Below are 24,493 nucleotides of genomic sequence, written 5' to 3'. Positions count from 1 at the left end.
TTGCTATTCCCTGCAATCAATCAATGTCTCAGTCTCCATCCTCTTCATCTCTAGCCATGCCAACTCAAATGCTGAACCAGGTGTTACTCCTTTTATTTCCCTATTCAAAGACAGTTCGACTGGAATACTACTTTTAACAATTGCTATGCCTTTATATGGATCAGATTTTAATACAAACATTTCTCATTTACTTTGAGGTGTAAGGTCTCAGTGAAAAATGTTGAACAGGAGAACACCTAATAAAGATGGAAGCAAAAGTGCAGTAGCAAGAAACTGAAGAGGGTTGGGTCCCACATCACAATGTTCAAAGATTAAACCAATGCTCAAGAAAGAAAATTGTAGAAATTCCTTTATGACTGGTCACCTTCAGTGTTACAATTAAGACAGAGAAGAAGCACACAGAGGTGCAAGGGCTCTTTAAGCAATATATGCAGAAGCCATACACCAGGCACAGCATTTTTTATTTTAGTATTTAGCAAGTTATTTGCACAAAAACATGCTTTTAATGCAGAGTTGTTCTTGCTCTCTATCAGACCCTGAACTCAAAGGCATGGGAAAGAAAACATCTTAGAATTTCTCCCCTACCCATTGTGGGAATATCAGCTTGCTTTACAAAATAGCCTCTTCACAAAGCAGATGTTCAGGCTAATTCACACCAAAAGGAAATTACACAGCAGTAGGGATTACTTGAAACTGGTTTTAACACACTGAACTGGAAAATTAATAATTTTTCCCATCAAAAAGCCAATACGTTTAAATACATAAGCACAATTAAGACATTTTCCTCAATTAGGGGAAGAGCCAATAGTGTGCACAAAACTAAAAAGTACTGGTGGACATAAAAGTCTCTTTAAAGGCCCCTCTGAATAAAACAAAGCCAAGAGAAAAATATACAAGAATATAGTGAGTAGGAGAAAAACCTAACTATATCTGAGGTGATGATTAGACAGCTTTAAATCATAGAATGTTCTCTATTATTTCTACTACAGAATTTAATTACTGAACATGGCCTAAGTAGAAAGCCTTGCTGTACCTGAAACGCCTGTCTTGGCTGTAATCAAAAATAAAGTCCATCCATCATTTAAAAGAACATTTTTGATTTCAACCACTATTTTAAATCCATATGTAATTATTCTCAAAAGAAATCCTATTTACTAGGAAACAAAAACTTGCTGAACTCACTCCAACAAATTAAATCCCAAATATTTGTCTATAATATTTGAATTCAATCAAAACAACATAAAATGTAGATGAGTCCTTAATAAGAGAAAAGTTATGCTCTCAGTGATCTCATCTTCAACATATTGACCTCCTGAATCCTCTAAATTAATCTTATTGTCACATTGATCTGCTGAAGTTGGCATTTCCAAGACAAGCTATGAATAATAACAATTAGAACATAAAAATTTCCACATCCAAACAGAACAAAGTAAGCCAAATATTGTCAATTTAAAATTTCAAGTGCCTGCCTTCAATAAAAGGCAAGACAAGCTTAAATTATATTTCTTGCTCATAATGAAGAGATGAGCTCAGTAAGTTTGAGGTATTTGGAAATTGACTCCTGAAAACTTGAAGGAATCCCTCAAAAGTGTAAGCAATGATCTCATACTGGTAAGATAAACATGACTGAGGTGGTTGACAATTATTTTGATAAAACAAGGATTTAGTTGTGCCCACTGAACTTTTAAAACCCAGATAAAAGTCCAAAATATTCCAGCCTAATCTCTAAAAAGGGAAGTTCATAAGAGAAAACAAAACTCTCGTGTTCGTACTCACCGGAACTTTACTTCCGACTATCTGCATGCAGTGGTCAGCCAAGAGAGGTTATTGTGTAAAAAAGATAATAATAATAATACATAAATAAACACAGCACAGTACTTAGTAGGATGTAGTTGCACACACATTTTTCAGTGTTTAATCATTAGTAGTAGTTGCATTCTTTTATTACTTTATCAACCTGTTTAGGGGTTAGAGCTTCCCTGACAGGAAAACAGCAGCTCTACAGCAGGAGCAATAATTTCAAATTCTTAAGTTTTGCTGCTGAATCTTCAGTATTTGACACATTTACCTACAAATAACTAAATACCTTTCTTGACAGCTACATCTTGAAAGATTAAATATGCCATTTGTTAAAATTATCAGGTCAGATACTTTACATATGACACTGAGAACACACTAATGGCATACTGACTTCCTTGTATGTATAACAACTGCTTTTATTATGGAGCTTTTGATCTGTTTAGATGATGTCACCACTGAATTTAATTAAGTTTTCGTAATCAAAAACATAGCCTACAGTTATAACTCCAACTTGCATTTCAGAAAATCTCACATGACATTTTTATTCAACCGCTCAGTATGGATGCTTTTAATTACATGGATAATTAAGCAGTGATTTTCAGAATGCCATCTTCTCTTTACCACGGAGCAGCATCTCTCTTTATTCATGAAGAAAAAGGTGACTTGCCCCAGAGGAACCTGCGGGCAGGCAGCACATCTGTGCCCTGTTCTGTCACCCTGCACAAAGGCTCACGTTGCTGGGAGCACCAGGACGTGGACATCTGCTCACAGCAGCCACTTCACTGCATGTCCACCTTCATCTGATCACAGCTGCTCTGCTTCTGAGATCCCAACTGCACTGTCTCTGCTCAGCCTCTACCTGCTTCATTTTCTACCACTTCTCTTCCATTTTTCCTTCAGGAACTCGTTCAGAAACAAAAGTCCCTGCAAGTCTTTCACAATCAACACTTCTCTCCCTGAAGATGTTTCCTCTACAAGCACAAAAGGGATTGCCATCACCAGACAATCTGTTCTCCTAATTTACTATCTTCTCCTCTCACCAATGTTCAGCTAGTCAGTACAAAATGTCACTGGGGTCAGTTCTGAAACAGAATTTCAATCCTTCACCAGTTCTCAGGTATAATTTCTATGGTCAACACTCTCTTTAAGTGAGAGAAGGAATGAGAAGCACAGAAAATCACTTCCCATGAAAGCATCCAGCTCATCAGCTTCTACATATCCTCCATATCCAAGGAAAACTTTCTCCACCCAAGGAAAACTTTCTCCTCCATACCCAAGGAAACCCAAAGTTCCTCTCTCAGAACTCTGAAGACAAGTGTTCCAGAAAAGCATGCTCAACATGCTGCAGACAGCACACAGGCAGAGAAAATGAAGCACCAAATTTAAAATAATTTGGTTAAGACAACATCAGCAAATGAGAGTGATATTTTCAAATGAAGAGAGGGAGCTCAAAAGCCTAATTAAAATCATGAAATGAACTGCAAGAAAAGTCACATCAACTGTTAAATGTGTTCTGTGAGCTCTAAGCAGAAGGGCCAAGTATTTGCAGTGTAAAAAAGGAAGACAGATAATTATCTGTGACAAAAGAAAAAGGTAGAAAATTTAAAGACAGATAATTTTGAATGCAATCAGCATTTTCATGGAAGACAATTCTGAAGAAAGGAAAGTTTGACAATTCATGATGCAGTAAAGATTGACTAGGGCTTGAATTCATTGAGCAGAATAGTAGTTGCACTAAACAGAAGAGGAAATTACAAGTGAAAGTGAGGTTTGGCACCACAGTAAAATCCCAATCAACATTTTAAAATTAACCTCTGTATTTTAATTTTTTTTTTAACAATCAGGATGCTAGCTATGTAGAAGTTAAATTAGGATAACACACAGAAAGGTACTGTATATTTCTGAAAGATTCCATTCAAATGCTGTGATTCAATTGCAAGGAGGATGTACTGAAGCACACAAACTTGAAGTGTTTTTCCTCTAGGAAAAACACTTTGTAACGCGTAAAACATCCACACTGGTGCTGACTTAAGCCCAAAGTGCACATTCATGTACGAGGACCCTTTAGGATGACTTGGTTTTATGTTATTAGTACATTTAGGCTAATGCCTTCCCAGTTCTGTTAAGTTTCCCACGCTGCAGCACACATGGGAGCAATGCAATGCATTAACATTTCAGCAGTGAGCCATGCAATGGTAGCCATGCTTTCCTTACTCAGCTGCACAGTTCTGGGCCTGGAGGCAGCTACATTTCAATTGCAGTGTACATGAGACATCACCATTGTTCAACTACTTTTTGGGAAAAAATGCAACTACTTCCATTTCTACTTCTACTTTCTACTGCTTCACTAAAGTATTTTTGCATACTAAGAAAAATTCCGGATTTAATATTGATCATCAAGTGAAGATAAAAACCTTACAAAGCATAATTAACAGTTCCCAAAGACAGTCTAGTTCATAGTTCATAACATTCACTGTCTGAGCTTGAATAATTCTCCATTAATTTGTACATTCAGTTGGACCATGCTTAAAGCACTGGATTCCTTCCAGCACACACTAGAGGACTGTGGATTTTGTTTAAGTTGAGCTCATGCAGGAACATCACTCCTCTCAGGACTTAAATCACCACTTTCATTACCATTTCATCACCATTAGAACACAAACTTCTCCTCACTGAAGTTTATAATGTTTCATGCAAGGCATTTGCATAATAATTACATGTCATTGTCATCTTAATTTTTGAAATTTAACTCTGCAGAACTGATTTTCAAGGTCAACAAGGGACAAGTCAATTATACTACTTGCAGTCCATGCTTAAAGATTCCTTAGCCAGACACCAACATAATCTTTACTTATTTCTATATTTGCCATAGTTAACTTTTAACACACACAAGGCATTGCTGGTGTATTTTATAACTAATTCATACAAACAGTTCAACAGCAGAAAAACTGCAGCTCTTCACTACTTGAAATTTTATTTCTCCACCCCAAAAATGTTGGTGTATCCAGTCTTCAATTTCCTTACACTTCTTGCATCCCAAAGAAGACAGAGTTCAAAAATTCTGCATGAAGGTTAATCAATCAATTAAATTACAGAGAATAATCAACATCAATGAAAAGTCAACATTTTGTCTATTCAAAATGTAATTTGGAACTGGTTTTAAGACCATCCTTTCACTAAAGGAATCTAGCACATACATTGCTACTGAAACCACAAAGAAACTTTGGGTACCAAAAATTCTTAAGATGAATTGCACAGAAATATGCTCAGGTTCCATCCATGACTCTACATCATTGGATTTGCAATTTCTTATGGTTTCCAAGAAAGGACCAAGTTTTGACTTAAAAATGTCAAGTTTCAAGCTTGAAAAGCCTAGGACTCCAAGCCAAGCTCCTTCCTCAGGCGAGTACTTACGGATTTGGCAGTTGCAGAAATGTACTGGACAACCATCTCACGCTTTGTGCTCAAGTCTTTGTCTCGCAAAGGAGCTTTACGTTCCTCGTTCAGGTTCATGTCCTCCTGCAAAGAGCCAGACCACACCACATCAGGAACACTTCTCAGGATTTTCAGTAGTCTTTGTTCTTTTCAAGCTACTTTTGTTAAACAGTTAATTTTCAAACAAGCAGAAGCGACTTTTTCCAGTTTATCTGTGTGTGTTTGATTTTGCCCTACCTGATTTTCTCATTTAATTCTGTCACCTCAAGTGCTGATTGTTTTTGAGACTTACCCAAAATTTAAACTGCATCAAGGGGAGTTAACATTTCTGAAATTTGGCTCAAGAAGTAAAACTAGAGGACAAGCACAACAATTATACACCTCAAGTTGATGCAGAAGTGTCAACTCTTGAGATGTTCCTGTGTTTTTAGTGAAATCTTATCACAGTGGACACCATTCCTCCTTTATCTAATCAGAAGGCTGTAATTACATGGATTACTAGCTTGTGGAAGGGGTAGAGGTGAAACTGTTCCAACTGATGTATTTAAAACAAGCCTAAAAGTCAAAATGCTCTGCTAGATTAAATCTCTTAAGACACTTCTTTTAACCTGATAACAGATTAAATACAATGCAGTCATTACTAGTCATGACTAGGCTTGCCATTGAAAGTCAAAGTAATTTCAGACTGGCACCTAAGAGCAGTCAATGCTCCTGCAATCACTGCTGGTGAACAGTCTTGTCACAGAACTGCTCGTGTCTGAGACAGACCTATTGTCTGCCTCAATTAACATTACTTGGAAAAGTTAAAAACTAATGCCTTAACAAGCAAATCAAGCAAGAGTTAATTAACACTTATCCAATCCTTCAAAAGACATTCACAGCTCCACTGAACAGAGCAGAGCTACCCAGTGGAACAGGACAGTTTTCCCCACACCACATCTTACCATCATTTTCTCAAAGAGATCCATAACTTCCTTCTCTGATAAGTTCATGCAGCGCTCATCAACAAGAGCCTGGGCATGTGGGATCTCACTAATGGAAGGCTGGGAGTCAATAGGATGCTGAATGAGGGGCTTCTCTTTCTTCACAGCCGATTTCCTGAAGCTTGTGATTCTGTCACGCTGCAAAGACATTCCAAAATAAGCAGAAATAGAAAGAGAGAAAAGCAGCCAATTGCATGGCAGCAATGCACATCTTTTTAGTTAATTCAAGCAGCAGAGTTAAACTGAACTGTAAGTAAAAATACTCTAATATTCAGAGATTACTTTGCACAGAAAGACAATAACATATAAGGTCACATGCAAAAGGGATTTAAATAATTCTCGTTGATCCAAAATTGCACCAGCTAGGTTAACCTCTTAGCACTTCAAAATCTTCTCCCATTACTAATTATCCTGACAGTGAATAAATATGGTACCACAAAGGTAACGTCCACTGTTCTTTCCCCTGAAGAGCTGTAAGTCTTTGGAGGACAAGTGAAAAAGGCAGCGTGGGGAAGGAGGTACTCACAAGTTCATCAGGTTTACAAAACATCCTGCTAAAGTAAAATAAAGTTGGTAGAGGAATTAACGCTCCAAGCATAGCTCATAGCTCCTTGAAGAGTTTTTGAGGAGGAACCCCTGGAATTAGTGCCGACCTTTAGAAAGCCAGGTGAAGGATTGCTCCCACAGAAGCAGCACCCATGGTTAAACACACGGGCAGACACAGCCAGGGCGCTCTCGGGTTAGGGCTGACACCAACCCCACTCCTGGGCTGAAAGCATGCTCAGTTACTGGGTTAATACTGGAAATAACCAGCACCTTCCTTATAAGGCCATTTCTGCTGTATTTATAACATAGAACTCTATTCTGAATAAAGGCCGAATTTTCTGATTCAATATCTGTCTTTTTTTATATATAAATATACAATTGAAAACATCATGCATATAGCAATTTCCCTCAAAGAACTGTTTCCATCCACAAATACTCCTGTATTTGTTTCAGGCACTCAACAGCCTTATGAAGATGTGCTTTCATCTAAGAGCAGCTTATGTAGGGTTACCAGGATCACTCATAGCAGTCACTGTCATCTCCACCAAAACTTGTAAACCAAAATTTATATTGGCTATAACAAAACAACCTCCCTGAGGTGTGAAACGTCTAATGGAGACAGACTTGGTTTGCAAAAATTTTGATTCATTTTAGATTAGCAAATCCAGAGTGGAGACACTAGAGTGAGAGCTGTGGAGTGTGGAGAAGAAAGATTATTTTTCTGGGGGTTTTATTCTTGCTTTTTATTTGTTTTTGTTGTTCATTGTTTTTGTTGTTATTTTTGAGATTACCTTAAACCTCTGAAGGAAAGTGTCCCTAGATAAGCTGCATTCCCTTTCAGTTTCTTTTGAACTTTTTTTTTTTTTTGAGGGATGGGTGGTATGGGAGTTTTCTTCTTCCTTAGATATTTTTATATTTGTGGACAGAAGCACAATACCTACAAGGATACTGTTAATGTCTTTTACAAAGCAAGAACATTAATCCATTTCTACCTTATTATAAGAGTTTAAATTACAATTTTGGAAACTAAAATTAGGGCATAACTTGGTGAAAAGGCCAAGGATATAACAATGCCTGAAAGGCAGAATCCAAATTTAGCCAAATGCAGTCTTATATTGACCATTCAACAGTCACAAAAAGTCATTTAAGGTCCAATTTCATCACACTGTCATCTGTTTCAAGTGTAACTTATTAACACCAAATTTGTTCAATGAGATTGCACTGGTGAGATCACTGGAAAGACACAAAGGAATCCTCTGTGTGATTTCCAGGCACCATTTCCTCATTTCAGATGTGCAGACAATCATTAACTAAAGAACCAGTCTGGCTTTATTTTGTAGATATATAATACAAGGCTGTAATTTTAATGAGATCAATTTTGATACAAGTTTCTGAAAAAATACTTTGGAATAGCAGTTTCTAAAGTATTTTCAAAGTATTCAGCTTCATCAAGTTAGTGCTACTGAATACACACTTGTTCCTCAGGGGACATTTATTACCCAAAATGGTTCCACTTGAATCATGTGGCAACCAACTTTAAGAGCCACTGCAGACCATTTACTGGTAAAGAGAAGGTCAAGAGAAATAACACTTCAGCTGTTGAGTAACAGTTTCAACATAGCCACAGTATTACTAAAGTATTTCAAATGTGCTTAAGGAAGTTTCTCCAAATAGAAATCATGATAAATCTTCTTCAACTGAAGTCACAAATTAAGGTCTTTAGGAATAGTCATTTGACTTTCTGAAATCTAATGCTGAATATCCTTATAAGAATGTTATTTTGTCCACAACATTGAGTAAAGTAGCATGCAGCGTGGAGTTACCATTGCAAATTAAGATGCTACAAAGGCCTTACCACATCATCTGCCAAAGTTTTTATTTGAATATTCTATTAAAGAAAACAAAAAACAACACACACAAATCAAAGAAAAAAAGACAGTGTTACCTACTGCTTCAGAATAAAGGCGTCTATTTCATGTAATTGAACATTAAAAAGCATTTGAAATTTCACTAAGTGTTCTAAAAAACTGCAGGCAAATGGACATGGAATGTCCATTTTTTCTGTGAAAAAGCAAGCTTGCATCCCATTGCACCCTAGGCTCTGGGTATGGAATTGCTGCACCTGAAGGCTGCAGAGCTGCAGCACCCCAGCACTGCCCAAAGGAGCAGCCAGGGCTCCCAGAGGGTTTCCAAAACAAACACAGACCGTGCAGGGACTGCGAGTGCGTCAGCAGAGCCGCGGGCTCTGAGCTCGGAGCTGAGCACTGCCCAGCACCTTCCCGTGCCCAAACCTCTGCAGCCTCCTGCCAACCACTCCTGGCCACTGAGCCACGGCAGCCTGGAGATGAACTGGCTGAAATCACTGCAGTGTGATGCACAAACCACCCTCCCTTCCCTCCCTCCTGCCCCGTCACTTCTTCCTAAGCAGGAAAATCCTGCTGCCAACAATCACCAGCCTTACGTTTTTATTCATGGCCAAAAAAGCCACCCATATTGCACACCCACATTATCAAGGAAGCATTTGGTTGATGAACTTTGCTCAGTTGACACAAGGCAGTCATGAATAGGAGTTCAGGTCTAGAACTCATGGCGGGACAGAATTTGAGAAGCATTCAGAAGTCCGTGGGACAGTGGAGAGCACTGACCCCAGCTCACAGGTCAGTCCCCACACAGCCCCTTGCTCATTCCCCCCCAGCAGGATCATGTGGCAAATCAGAAGTACAAAAGCAAGAAAAACTTGATGGTTGAGATATAAAGACAATGTAAAAAGTGATGGGAAGAAAATAAAGAAACAAATAAAAAAGCCATCATTTGGCAGCAGCAGGCCAATGCCTACCCAGCTGCTGAGTGCCTGATGATTTGGAAAAACTGCTCCTCCCCACCCTGCAGCCCTGCCTTTACTGCCCAGCATGAGGTGATACGTTCTGGAATGTCTTTGGTCACTGCGGATGAGCTGTCCCGGCTGTGTCCCCACCTCCAGACCACCCACCCTGCTCCTGGAGGGAGCTCACAAGAAGCAGAACTCCTGGAGACTGGGAAGGGCTGCTCAGCAAAGCTGAAGCACTGGGGTTCTTTCTGCCAGTGCTGTTTTGGTCACAAATCCAGGACACAGCACCAGATGGGCTGTTCTGAACCAGCTCCACCTAAGCCTAGCCCAGTACAGACATCTGCACATCCAGCTGTTGACACCAACCTTACATCTTCCAAACTGCCACATCTCAACCCTCCTCCTTACACCTCTCCTGTAGTCTCCTCACCTGGACTTACTATGGAATTTATCACCTTGAAAGCAAAACTAAGATGTCATTTACCACTCTGGTAACCTTTTGATTGAGACTGCTGAGAAAAGACAAAGTAAAGCCTAACCCTGTTTTTAATAAAGAGACAGCCAGGCAAGCAAGAAGTTCTGAAACTCCATATACATTTTAGGAGCTACTTGCATGAGAACATTTTTTCCCCTTCTCATTTAAGTACTGTCAATCTCTGCCAGAAGCTGGAACAGGATCATCTACCCCATCTCTACACTTATATTGCATTTGTCACTCAAACTCCTCTGGGCAAAGTACAGAATACTAAAACAAGATAGCACACTGCATTTTTTCAGACCCTGCAAGCACTCTTCCCAGATATCCTTCTGGTGCACAAGCCCCACTGCTGCCAGCAGCCACTCGAGATAAGCAGCACATTTAACAGGTAGGAGAGACACTGCAAGTAGCTGGAGGCAAAGTCAAGGCAGTTCTGTACCCACAGATCCTCACACAATTTTGACAATCTCTTGTACTAACAAAGAAATCGCACTTCCAGGCTGATTTCAGAACATAACCCAAAAGTGGTTTACCTCCCCAGAAGGAAATTTAAGATATTGTAGATTCTGTAGTCCTCTAGCATTATTCTTTCTGCCATCTATGAGACAGCCAGAGCAACACAAGACAGAAAAATCTGTACCTTCCTAGCTTGTTAAAGGCAGAGTCCCTGTTTGCAGGAGCAGCCCAAGGGAAAAGGCTTCACAAAAATCCCTGAGGAAACATTTGCAGGTAAGGGATATGAAATTAACTTTTATATCTATAAATACATATACAGTTTAAGACAGCTGTAGATAATCTCTCTCCTAGTTATAATGTCAACACAAAGCACAGAATTTCTTCAGCATCTATACCAGAGAACTATTTCCTACTGATGGACTTAGTTCTGTGCTTAGAAGATTTAAGTGATAAAACTTCTCCCTTTCAAACACAGACTTCCCAGTCCATCAACAGTTAATATCATTTTCTATTCACTCTTCCCAGTCTTAAGTTTACTCTGTGTATTTGGCTACTTTAATAAGCACAGACAGATCACGACAGTAAATCACACAGGAATAATAGCACATACTAATGCACCTGCACCAGACAATTCCTTTATCTCAATAGGTTCAGCCAAGTTAATATTCAGAGTAATTGATACCTTGCACATGAAAACAGTAGAAAGATATTTGTGGATCACACATTTCCTGATGCAAAAATCACTGCTTCCTCATGCAAACAATGCAGGCTACAGCAGCAACAATGCCACATTCACAGAATCCAATTACTTGAACTGATTGCATCAACTTTTAATACAAAACTCACAGCAAGTCTACTTTTTTATAACTTTTTCTAACTTGTGTTTTAATAAAACCTTCCAAATCACTTAAGCTGGCCACGAGTTGTACACTGAGGTGCACTTAGATGGATTGATTACATTTAAGCATTACTTTCCCATGTTCTTAATTGTTACACTCAGGAGTCTCACTCTCACCACAAAAATCAATCAGCAGTAACTCCCAGCTCAGCACACGCAGAATGAACAGTGATCAGCTGGGTAACTTCTAAACTTAACAGCAATTGTCACTCCATTGCCCAGGCAAGCTGTGGTGTGCTGGAACACCCATTTCTGCACCCAGGCTGCAAGCCCAGGGAGCAGCTCCCACTGCTCCCAGCAAAGCTCATTCTCTAGGTGTAGCAACCAGAAACTTGACCTTCTCTCAGCTTTCATGGTTTGTTTTGTTGTTTTCTTGGTTTTTCTTTCTTTACTGTGCTGATGTTGCTGTTTTCTAAAATTTACCTTGACTTCAACATCTGCAAAAGCCACGGTAAAGCTCCACTCAAGGACAAGTTTTATAATTTGCATACAAGCAGGAAAGGAATAACTTCCCATAGGAGCACCTGAACCCAGGGAGTTTAAAGGGACAAACCCCAAACTGGTGGATATTTGAAGTACAAAAAGTTGTCTGCATCTTGAATCTAGGTCTTAGTCACAAAATAGAACTCACTCCCACAACCTCTGTTCTTCAGTTCAGAGAATGAATAATGTTCCCATTAGACAATTTAACCATCTGTTAACATATTCAGTTTTGCAATTAAATCTAAAAAGGCACCTAAGAAATGGTGAAAAGATACCCAAGCCATAAAAGCTGATGTGCAGAAACCAGGACTACACACTCATTTAGGCCTTTGAGGATCTTTACCCACGATGAAGTATACCTGACATTTTGTAATTTTTTTTTACTAATTTTATTACTAATGTTTGCTTTAGCATAATATTTTTCACACTTCGAGGAGCGTTCACCATGCTTTCAGAAAAACCTTGAAATGACTGTTGTAATCCATCTGCTTTCTCCAAAACACTTGAATTGAGCAATACCAATGGTTTTGTTGCTATTGTTGTACATTTACATTTGGGCTATGTGACACCATATGGAAAAAATCTTGTTTGCCTTGCAGCTGCTTGCTTCACCATCTCCTTGAATGTGCATTATTCAGTGTTTTAAATTCAGGCTCAACCTAGAACCTGAGCATGGAGGGAAGCACGGGCTGCCAAAATGCAGATGGAGAACTGCTGGCATCCCTGAGTCAGGGCAGGATGGCACCAGCTCCCAGAGGGAAGCTGCCAGCTTTGCCCAATTTCTCCACTTTTTCCCCAGGAGAATGACCATCCATAAATGAGCAATGCTCCAGAAATAAGTTTGATGATTCCTCGTGCTAAATAAAGCCCGAGGGTCAGCCAGGCTGGTAAATCATTAACAGCAGAGGGCACCAATCCTTAATCACCTGCTGGGAGATGCCTCAGCACTGCTCCGGAACAGAAGGGAGGAACACATGCCAGAGGCATGGGGATCATATCAGACACTGCCCTCACAAATGCCAGGGACTGAAGTTTTGTAAAAAAGCAAATTAATTCAGAAATTGAGAAAACAAAATCACTGTAAACAAACAGTCAATTTCATCAGCTTTGTAACTGAAGATGCAAAAGGAGTTGAGGAAGACACCTGAACTAATTTACATATATATATATATATATAATTTGAAGCTCAAAGTGCCATCACTGTTTTGAAGAGTTTGTTTCAGACAATGTTTTCTTGGTGCTCATTGATAAGTAAACTTTAAAAAACAGAAGAAAGTGATGAGCTTTTTCCCAAAAGCTGCAGTTCCACATCAGTCTAACAAAGCCAACAAAATTGCTGAGTGTGAGACACAGGGCAAGGGTGGCAGCAGGGCACTCAGATCAGGTGGGACAACTGCAGGAACATCTGCCAGTGCAGAGGCAAATTAAGGAAGTCCTGGCATTTTCCAGAGGCACAGCTGAAATCCAAACACTTCCCATCGAGTCTCCACAGCAGCTGTCTCAGACAAGCTACCAGTCCAGCAGCCAGGAGCAGCAGGGTTCCCATCCCTGCCCCACAGCTCCCCTGCAGCCCTGGCTACAGCCAGGAGCTGGCTCCTGCTGGGCACCTGGGCATCCTGCAGGACAGGACTGCTCTGAGCATCTGGAGAAAGGGCATTGTGGAGGTGCAGCATGCTTTTCGTTAGAGACAGCATGATGTTCACAACACAAAAACAGTCTCTCCTCAGAATGCTCCACAGCTTCTGCATTCCTCACTTCAAACTATCAACAGTTTGCTGTTAGAACTTTTGCAAATTAGACTTTGGAAAGAGCCAAGCTGATTTCCTGCAAAGCGTGCCTAGCAGAACCACGCTCAGCACTGGATCTCTGCTGCCTTTCAAAAATGTGGTTCACTTGAGCTTTGAGTTTTTAGGGAACTTGGCTTTTGCTTTTTTGGTATAATATTATTGTGAAGTGCTTTTGAAATATTCTGGAACAGTTAAACTGGAAAAACTATGTCAAAACAATCCCTGACATAGTAAGTGCAGACTCGATCTCAATTTTATGCTCAGGTACAAGCAGTGGGATGGAGCTCTTCGCTTCCATCCCGGGGCAGCACACAGCAGTTTTTCTGATAGCAACACTTGATGTGCACTGAATCCTCCCCTTTGGCCCCTGCTCCTGGCCCTCCTGGGTGCAGGTGCTGAGCTTTTCATTCAGACACACTGGGGGGCTGAGTGGGAGCTGCTCCACAGCTCTGAGGGGTCAGTGAAGAGGAGTGAGAGCAGGAATCCTTTCATACCTCACCTCCTCAAGAGACGCCTTTTCATTGTGACAAGAGTCACCTTTGCTCTGACTGAACTGCAGTCCCAGTTTTTACCCTTTTAACCACAATCACACACCTTGAACCCGAAATTAATCTTTTGTTGTAACCTAAGTATTTTCTCTCAAGAGGAGCAACTTGACTTGACAGAGCTGGTTTGAAATTACCTTAAAAATTAAAGCAGAAACTGCTTTGAGAAATTTCTTCACACTAATACTTACACACTGGTTTTTTTCATTTCAGCTTATTTACTTCCTCTATGACAGTGCATGCAAAGTTAGCCCAATAGCCCTGCACAGGGAGAGGCTCAGCTTCTGTAAATTTCTCTTGCTGTTCTATGCATAGATAGATTTGGTAAGATTTTTCACTGCATGCTGGTGGTTGTAAAGAACATCTCTTGCTCTTGTGGGTACACTGAAATAAGTGTCAGACTCCATTTGGATTTTCCTACTAAACCATTTGAGAAGTTAAACTGGCAGAATGCATCTGTTGGGAGAAGACTGATACACTTAAAAATAAAGCAGAACACCCACAGCAAGCAGCAGGAGCTTCACTGGATACTGGGCAGCTCCTTGAAAATGGGATAGATTGCCTTTGATAGACTCTGAGAAAGTGAGAACATGTGTATCTGCTTTGTTTGGGTTGTTTTGTAAGTAGTAAGAAAATCCAACCCACAAACAAACTGGCAGCAGAAGGGGGGCAGTGAGCCAAAGGAGCTGGAATTCCTTGTGAAGAACATTCGCTTTGTCTGTACTCAGCAGACTTGGAACATGGTCACAGGGATCATGTCAACAGCTTCTTAGAATAATGTTGTCTGTCTTCCAAGACAGACCTACTAGTAAAGAGCAAATACTTAATCAGAGCAGTATTTGATCCCTGCTTTACAACAGTTGATGGTAAAGCCACTTTTTTCTCTCTTAATAATAAATTATGTGATACTAAAACTGGGAAAAATGAGTAGTGCTGCTGTCATAGCAGGGAACTCTGGCTTTTCCACACAGAACTGAAATTCAACAGTTGATGGTAAAGCCACTTTTTTCTCTCTTAATAATAAATTATGTGATACTAAAACTGGGAAAAATTAGTAGTGCTGCTGTCATAGCAGGGTTCCTCACAGAACTGAAATCCAAGGTTAAACAATTTCCCCAGGCATGGACCATAATGTACCTCAACAGGCAAAGAATATTGGGCTGGACAATGTACAGCTACTGTGTCACACTCGAGGCCTTCCTGTTCTCTTCCCTATTCTTTCCTGTTTATAACAGCATCCTTGGAAGATTATTTGTTCTTTGGGGAAGTAGGAAATGAAGCACCATGTGGACAGAGAGGAATTACATTGTACTTAATAATGAGGAATCCCATGGTATGACTTGTCTTCAGTACAGGCAATTATGTCCCAATTAAGAAGAAACAAGAATTCAGGACAATTAGAGAAACCTGTCATAGATTATGGAGAATGTTATTTTCTGCTAAAGGAGATGAAGAAGAAAAAAAAAATTGTTTATCTTAATATTAAAGTGTTCAATGTGCTTTGGCTACCCCAGAACACTCATATGAACTTTATAAAGGTTTTTCACAAAACAATTATTTTGAAATACCAAATGTTAACTGATGGGATTAGTGCTTATCTTAGAAGGCATTCAGGAATTAGTCTGAATCATAGAACTCTATAAACTAACCTTAATGGATTTAGGAAGCCTTTCCTATCCACCCAAACTTTGTCTGCAGTTCAGATATGAATGCATATCAAAAATGCAAATTTCCTTTCTGGTTTACAGGCAGAAACTTCACCAAATCCTTCTGCTGCACTCTCCACCTTTTTAGTTTGGGAACATCTCCACCAAGCTACGATAAACGGGAGGATGAAAACAAAAATCACTGCTGTGAATTTGTCACGGTACAATTTCCTTCAGTGTGTACAAATCTGATAAAGTTACTGTGCAGCTCCCCAGGAGGGGCAGGGCCAGCCTGAAGGATGGAGAGAGCTCAGCTCCTGTGTCAGCTGTGCAACTTGGCCATCTCACGTGGGGTTACCCCTTGACTTCAAGGCTTTGTGCTCAAACCTTTTGTTTCTCATTCACCCACTAAATGTGGCTGGCACAAAAATTCAAACATACATGGCACCAGTGCATATTCTCAGCCTGATGTGCTGTTGCCTTCTTCCTTCTTTATGGAAATTCTTCCCTGTTCTAATACAACTGGGACACACAACCACTTCAACTCTGAATAACTGTCAAGTTCTCATCTACTCATGTACTCACACAATTACAAATGCAAACATCCAGCAGCATTATGAAACCAAAGTACTTCAGAAGTTACTCAAATTTAATAGACAAAAATAATTCACAGTGAGAGAAAGAACATTAAGAACAGAAAGTGCAGACAGGAAAGCAGAAAACTTTATTCTGCACAAGAATTAACAGCTTGTATTCTGTTATTAGGGGCTAGAATCTAATGAATCTCATGTTGGCTTTGTATTTGTTCCTGACAAAGCTACACTCATTAAAAACCACTAAACCACAGGCATCCTTAAAGATCATTATAACAACCATCATTAGCTCTTACCATATTAAGGAGTAATGAACTGCAGAACTAACATTTCTCCTGACCAAAATACTTATTTTGTCTTGTTCCACCATCCCTGAGCCCAAACTGAATTTGTACAGAGCACATAACCAACTAATTGTGACAAAAAGGTGTCCACAGGGACACTGAAGGTCTCAGGTTATTTTCTCTCACCTTCATGCCTGCACACGTCGTATGGAGCAGTTTGTTCATGTGACTCCAGCCAGGACAAAGTTATTAATGTTTGACCAGCTAATCCCTGAACAAAGAACCAGGCCTGTGTCCCTCAAACCTGCACCCACCAATCCTGCAATTCTCCTGGCCTTTGGAACCTAAAATTACAGCTGCTGCTCCTGGCTGAAGAGCAACAGTCCTGCAGCACCAGGGGCTGGGATTCTACAGTGCTATTCCCCAAATATTTTAATTTTTTTTTATTTATTTTATTTAGAAACTTATTCTAAACTGTGAGGTAGCAACACTCAAAGTTTCACAACCCTCAAGCAAGTTCTTCTGTATTGATTCTGACTCAAAGGGACAAACTAAATATGTTAATGGGGTCTTGTTATAAAAAGAAAAGTTCATATTTCTACAGTAAGTAGGGCAGCAGTAAGTGTGTTAATATATATATTTACACACACAAAAATCACTAAGGAATAAAAGGCAGTACTTTTCCCAATGACATTGCTTTTAATTAGTCACTTTAACACTAATATTTTCTGCCTTTGAAATAAGTTTAAACTGTTACAAATGGAAAATATTTCTATGCAAAGAACTCTTGCAGGCAGCAGACACATCAGACATCCACCATATTCATCATTTTCTCCAATACCCTCTTGTCTGCAGTGATTTTCTCTGAGGATCAGTCCAAGGAAGGGAGCCTTAGAAGAAAGCTGCCTGCCACAAGCACCACCTGGACACTGCCCTTCTCTCACTCTGCCGAGGCTTTCCTGTTTACCTGGGAGGAGCCTGTATCCATTAGAAACTCCTGGGAACATTTCTGCCTTACACAACACAGAAGGTGTGGTGACATGACACTATGCACTACACCTTCAGGCCAAATATTACCACACCCAGGTGAACCAAAAACCTTCAGGAGCTGCAAACCATACAATTCCCATGTGTGGCTTGTTCCAGAATTGAATTTTCAAGGTATTTCTCCATTTCTAGAAATCAGAAGAGTGCATGATTTATGTACATCACGATGTCATTTCACTGCCACAGCAGGTCCTTCTCAGATCCGTGCTGCTATCACACCATGCCCAACCAAACAGCTATCAGGAGAGGAGGGCTGGAAAGCAGACAATTCCATGGAACTGGTGGATGAACTTTAGACAAATTCATCCAACAGGAGGAGTTCTAATGTGCCACAACTCCAGTCTCATTGGCTCTAGCAAATAATCAAAGGAGAGCCAATAGCACAGGAGTGGTTCTGCCAGGTTCATTTCATGACCTTGTCTGTCCCAATGCCACACAAAACTGATGTCAGCAGAGCAGCAAGAGTGTTGGAGCCCACACTGCTCCCTAAAGGCAGCCCTTTCTCCCACACAATTTATTATTTATTATTATATTTATTATAATTATTTAGTATTGTTACCAGGTATAACATATTTGCCTTGCAGGCTGTGTTAGTGCTACTTCTGTCACACAACACCTCACCTATCTACCTGCTAGGAAGCCACAGGTGCAGGTGGGAATCCTTGGGGTGCTCAACTCCTCTAATGCTGCAGCAAAAACCACTTCACTCTCAACATCTGAAGAGCAGTTTGATACAAAACCAATATGGCAAGTTTAAGACAAGTTACCTCTGTCTACCTGGAACTTTATCAATTGCTACACAAATACTGAAGAAGGTTTTTCAGTTGTTTCAATCTCTCAAAACGATCTGCTCTACCACCATAGCTGATTTTAAGAAAAAACCCTTATTTCCTCCTAAACAAAGTTACTGCATTTTTTTATTTTTTTGGTAATGATATAAAAGCCGCAAGCAACTGCTAAAACCATTCATTTGAGTAATTTCCTAACTTCTTGTGCTTCAAGGTTGAACAAGCAAACTGATGAAGAACAAACTGAAATTGACAGTTGCTCCAGCAGCAACTGACATTGCTTGCTGTACTCTGAATTTGGACAAGGATGAAAAGAATCAGAGGGGTGTTATTAGCCATTACTGCTTTATTGTTTACCCTAGAGAACTGCAAATGATGCAGAAAATATGAAGTCATCTCGTAGCCCACTCCACGGGGAGAGGCAGATCTTTTCCTTCTGCTGGGTCACCAGCAAGCCCAATTCTGGGACACCAAAGTTCATCCTTGAACACTTGAGCACAGCACCACGCTTCCTGCAGTCTCAGAAAGCACCACTTCCATCTGCTGTGCACACTGCCAGTCCCCAGAGCTGCCTTTCTGGGTGGAATCTGCTGTTTGCAAGGCTTCCTGTAGCGTACAGAAGTGCTCCACAGCTTTGTCTCACAAGGACTAGTTCAGGAAGTTTAATTACCACAGATAGGCTTATCACTGTCTCTTATCACCTCACTTACACGGTGTCAATAGCAATTCCCATGAAAAGCTCCAGCATTTACCTAAACATCAGCACCATCCTGCCCTACCCTCCATGTCAGCAGCAGTGCCTGACCACGATACTCCAAGCAACAGAAGTTCCAGAAGACATTAATTTTACTCTTCAGATAATCTGAAGTTAAGTTAACTTCAGATTACCCTTGATAACTTCTGTCCTGGTTTAGGGCAAATTTGGGAGAAAAACTGTGTCCTTCTTCCCCCCTCTTAGCTCTCAGAACCAGTCTTAAGGGTGCAAAACTTATTTCTGGGTTAAACAGAGCATCATAAAGTCACCCCAGGACAGCTTCACTTGTAGGAATATCCTCACTTTGAACTAGTAATACCAAGACTCTTTCAGAACACAAGCATTTATTCAAGCATACACCTGAAATAAGAACTCTCTGCAGGCATACCCAGATTCCACTCAGAGACACTATGATTTCAAATGTAAGATATTTGATTTGATTGCCAAAAATCTCTGCTCAGCCTGACTCATAGGTCACATATGCAGCGCACAGATACCTAAAGGAGTCATGCAAGAAGAACACTGCCTTTTTTTTTTTTTCCTTTGGTGGGTCCTGCAGCACAGTCTGTCTGACAAGGATTGATAGGCACAATTTCAATCACTCCACTCCTGCACTGATCTGGGTGGTGCAGCACAGCTGGGAAACCTCTCCCAAGCACACTCAGCCTACTTCAGGTTTAAAGTGACTTCATAAAAACTTCTATCCCACAGTTTGACGCCAGGTTGTGGCACATTAGTCAGCATGTTGAGTTCCTAGCTTTTCTCAAAGCTCACGAGGTTTAAAAGACTTCAGTGTTAAGCACAAACAATTTCTGCTTTTAAAACAAAACATGAGATGCTCCCTGGGTGAATCACCAAATCCACTTGCTCTCCAATTAAAGGAGTGCTCTTTTCCCCTAACAATTTGTTTTGCAAGTTACACAACATCTTTCTCCTAATCTGCTTTGAAAGGCCACATCACACTCGGAAGGCAGCCCCTCTCAGCAGTGTGGTCTGTAGGAAGAGGAGAATCCTGCACTGCACAGCTCCCACACAGACCTGGAGGGAACCTGGGGGTGAAGCAGTGAGTGTTAGCATGTCCTGGTCACCACGTGCTTCTGCTAATCCTAAAGCGACACGAGATATAAACTGGAATTAAAAACACCACCAAAAACCACTGGCCATGTTCATTTCTAGGTAGGCAGTGCTCCACCTCTCCCAGAGCACCCCAAATCCTGTTGCAGCACCTCTTTTCAAGCGCTGACTCACAGAACCACAGATGTTTGAAAGGATCTCATTCTTTTCTCAGGGCAGCCCAAAAAGCAGGGTCACCCACCAAATTCACACCAGCATGCTAAAGACTCTACCCAGGTTCAGAACTTGAAAACCTCCAACAACAGTGATTTCAGTGTCTCTGACCAACAAATACTTCATCATCCTTCAAATCATCTTCCCCTTTTAGTCTCCAGCTCCTTTTTAAGATCTGTCCTCCCTTCTTCTGCCATGAACTTCCATCAAAAGTCTGACTTCACCTTCTCACCCAAAAAGATGCTCAACTTGACAGGCCCGTGGTAAGCTACCCCAGCTCTGTCAAACCAGAGCTGACACTCTCAAGCACTTCCCATTTCCTAGGTCCCTGACAGAATTATCTATTTCCCATGTGACTGAAATGTGGAGGAGAGCAAAGAACATCTGAGTTAAGCATTAACCAACAGAGGAATCCCAGCAATCTCCCTGACAACCTTAATTTAGTCTGTTTGCCCTAGCAGAACAGGCATGCTTTAAAACAAGCAAATTAGCATGTTGCCAAACCCATGGAACTGCTCTCTGCCACCTCCTGCCAGCCTATTCTCAGGGCTGACGTGAGATCAGATGATTGTTTGCCAAAACAATCTAGATTTTTTTTCTGCCCATTTCACTGTAAACAAAAATGACGACAAAAATACCAGGCACTTATTCCAACCTCTAGTCCTTAAACCAGAAAAAAAGAGAAAAAAACACCCCCAAAACACCAACCCAGAGCTCCCTCAGCAGCAGCTGAGTCCAGGTGCTCTTAACACCGATATCAAACTTCAGTAAAATACTCCAGTTTGCACACTACTACTGCAAAAACTGGAACTAAATTCTCATTGTGCAGCTCAGTCACATTCAACAAATTGCATGAAACCAGAACACCTCTCCCAGCTACCTAAAGCAGAAAATAAATGAATTAGTAGTTGTGATACCGCTCACCTTTAATTACTTGTGTGTGTATATAGTATTATCTGTATTATCTTACAGAGAAATACTTGAAAGCATTGTTTCCCTTCCCAGCACAGATTCTCCCTCAACAGCCCAGTCCTGCTTCCTGTCCATCAGGAAAATGCCACTGATGAGGCTGCAGCCCTTGAAACCCCATCAAACAAAGCACTCCACTTCTGCAGGCCAGGCAGCACTGCACACCTTTTACTTTCAGATGACGAGAACAAGGAAATAAAAACCTTCCACCTTTCTATTCTAGTTTCCCTTCCCTCAGGATAACGATTTCAGTTCCTAGCCCTCTGTCACCTGGAGCCATTTTTATCATAAAAAAATCATTCCTCTGGACTTCTTCCCAAGGATGTGCCTCATTTCAGCTCCTGTGCCAGGCACCAAAATACTTTCTCCTCTGTGAGTAGCTGCGCACCCTCTCCCAGCAAGCCCTTGCTCAGCACTCCCCTGGATGTGTGAAAATAAGTTCTGAGAGGAGGCACACTCCTGTCAGCACATGAGCTCCTTGAATTACACCCCACACATGACAGGGAGCGCAGGTTGATTCATCTCTGCAACTCCACTGAAACTCGATGAATTGTAAGTTGCAAAGATGAACCAAGAAAATCTCCACACCCAGCTGTGAGGAACTCGGTGCATGAGCTCAGTGACGACTCAGCACAGCACAAACAGCGTGGCTTCCCTGCCACAAGGCCCAAACACATCTTTATTTACCTACACAATGAAGAGAACAGGGATGAGGTGCAAGTAAGAGTGCTCTCCCGGTGCCTGGGGACATTGCCACCCCAGCACAACCAACTCCTCATTCCAACTAAAGCCAACAAAATTTCCTAGGCTTACTCTCCTGTATAATGGATGAAGCCTTTCCCTGATTACAGGCTTGCTCTTCCCTTACAAACCCATGGCAGTAATTGGCCAATCTGGCTGTCCAGTCACCCCAACACGATTTAAAGCATACCTGAATCCCAGCCCTTTTTCTCCCTCAAAGTAAATATCTGTAATCTCTGTTCATGTCAGGTTTATACACCGTTTGTGCACATCATGTCCAGAGTGAAAAAAATCTGCTTTCCTATTCAACCCACTCACTCAATTATACCATCAAAGGCCAGTCACTTACCCCAGGGCAAAACTATCTTTCAGAAGGCTCTGATTTGAGCAACATATCCCTGCTCTGATCCAGGGTGCTGCTGGACTGCAATCATCCACCCCCACAAGAAACAAAAGCATACTGCTGTGAATGAAGGCAAATATTAACAAAATGTTCTTTTTTTCCACTCAATGGAACAATGGAAGTTTATTCTAGTGATTCTAAAATAAGTGAATAGACCATGCAATGGAAATAGTCATCCTGTTCAGTCCAATTTTGAGCTCATTTCACTTTGATTTTTCAAATTATGTGTTTCTATCAGAACAGAGTTCTCTTCTGCTAGAGCAAAATTCAAATTGATGTTCACAGCTTCCAACAGAAGCACTTCCCTGAATGATTTTTGAATCAGTTCCCTGCAGGAATCTCCAAGCAACCCTCTTAGGTACGCTAGCAGGAAATAGTAGGGGTAGGATAAACACACCCAAAGGTGCTGTTTATACAAAGTTTATCCTATGCAAGGAAACACGAGTTTGTTTCCAATAACACCATGAAACAAAACAAGACACCACATTTTGTATCTTTTGCCAAGATACACTTTGTCAGCTTTAATACAAGTGCAGTTCAAGTTATTCAAGTTTCTGACTGTCAACCTCTGAAACAATTGTAACTTTCAGTAACTTTTCTAAGCCTCAATGTTATATATTTACCAACTTCCCCCTACGCTAACTTCAACAACAACAAAAAAATAAAAAAAAACAAACAGCACAAAAAAAAACCCCAAACAAACAACAAGAACCCAAAGTGCAGTTGTCAGGCTGATTATCTAAAAGCTCTATACACACTGAAAGGAACACATGGTGGGAGAACTTCAACACTGACTGAGTTACACCAGCGTTGGGGAAAGCCCTAGCAACAGGTTAAATAAAGTTTGTAACTTTAGCACTCTAAGGAGAGGACTCAGTGAGTTACAAGTGCTACACTGTTGCTCTTGGAAATACAACCCAGAACCGAGCTACGAGGGGTAGATTCAACACGTGCAACTGACAAATGTAAACAATTAAAGCTAAACACTGTCACATCAGCGGCTTTTGCTACTGAACATTCATCAGCTGTGACACAACCCAACGATGCCGCCTTGAACTCCACCTGTATTTCGACTTATCAGGTCAGTAAAAAAACCAAAGAGCACGGCCATCATAAGCGAACTGCAGTCCGACACAGGGTTTACGTTCAAAAACCCATCAGCCACCACCCAGTTTCCTAAATTGTTTCCCCATTAAGCGAGAGTTCCACTGGCAAGCACGTGGTTGGCATGGCCACCTGGATGCTTCAGCGTTCTGGATGCTTCAGCCGGAGCCAGCCGCGCCCGGCCCCGGCCGCCGCGCGGGGCAGAGGTTGCGGAGCGGCGCTGTCGCTGTCCCCGGCGCTGCTCCTGTGCCTGTCCCCTCCCGAGCGTGCGGACTCAGCCCCCACGGCCCGGCCCCTCCGGGAGCCCCCGAACCTCCACGGAACGCGGCGCCCCTAATCCCCGGGAAGGCTCCCACGCCCCTCGCTCCCCGCTGGAAGCGGAGCATCCGCGCCCCTTCCTCCGCTCGAGCCGGGGCCGTTCCCCGCCCGCCTCCCGGGGCGCTCACCAGCTTGGGCTTGTTCCGGCTCTCCTCTTCCGCGGCGCGCCCGCCGCGCTTCGCGTTCATCCTGCCGGAGCTCAGCGGCTCCTCGCCGCCCGCGCCCGGAGCCGCGTGTCCGTCCATGGCTCCGCGGGGCTGCCCGCGCCGGGCCGGGCCGAGTCAAGCCAAGCCGAGCCGAGCCGAGCGTTTCCCTTCCCTC

The 24,493-nt window shown here is 41.5% G+C and overlaps 1 protein-coding gene across 5 annotated transcripts in view; it reads right to left on the bottom strand.

Moving 5' to 3' along the window:
• Positions 1–24,473, bottom strand: part of DIAPH2 (diaphanous related formin 2) — a 172,755-nt gene extending 148,282 nt beyond the window's left edge. For 2 of the 5 annotated variants that reach the window (XM_041396311.1, XM_041396306.1), the window contains exons 1-5: positions 24,301–24,473; positions 8,620–8,652; positions 6,180–6,356; positions 5,215–5,319; positions 1,777–1,797 (exon numbers count right to left, since the gene is read on the bottom strand). In XM_041396311.1, the coding sequence (XP_041252245.1) occupies positions 1,777–1,797; positions 5,215–5,319; positions 6,180–6,356; positions 8,620–8,652; positions 24,301–24,417 (453 nt within the window). In that variant the 5' untranslated portion in view covers positions 24,418–24,473. Of the gene's footprint in view, positions 1–1,776; positions 1,798–5,214; positions 5,320–6,179; positions 6,357–8,587; positions 8,653–24,300 lie in introns of all 5 variants that reach the window. The other 3 variants (XM_041396310.1, XM_041396308.1, XM_041396309.1) reach the window with 3 other exon arrangements.
• Between the last annotated feature and the right edge of the window lie 20 nt (positions 24,474–24,493).

This window comes from Onychostruthus taczanowskii, unplaced genomic scaffold, assembly GCF_017590055.1.
Source record: "Onychostruthus taczanowskii isolate IOZ18803 unplaced genomic scaffold, ASM1759005v1 scaffold13, whole genome shotgun sequence".
In the NCBI taxonomy this organism is placed as follows: domain Eukaryota; kingdom Metazoa; phylum Chordata; class Aves; order Passeriformes; family Passeridae; genus Onychostruthus; species Onychostruthus taczanowskii.
This window is presented reverse-complemented; position numbering and strand designations above follow the sequence as displayed.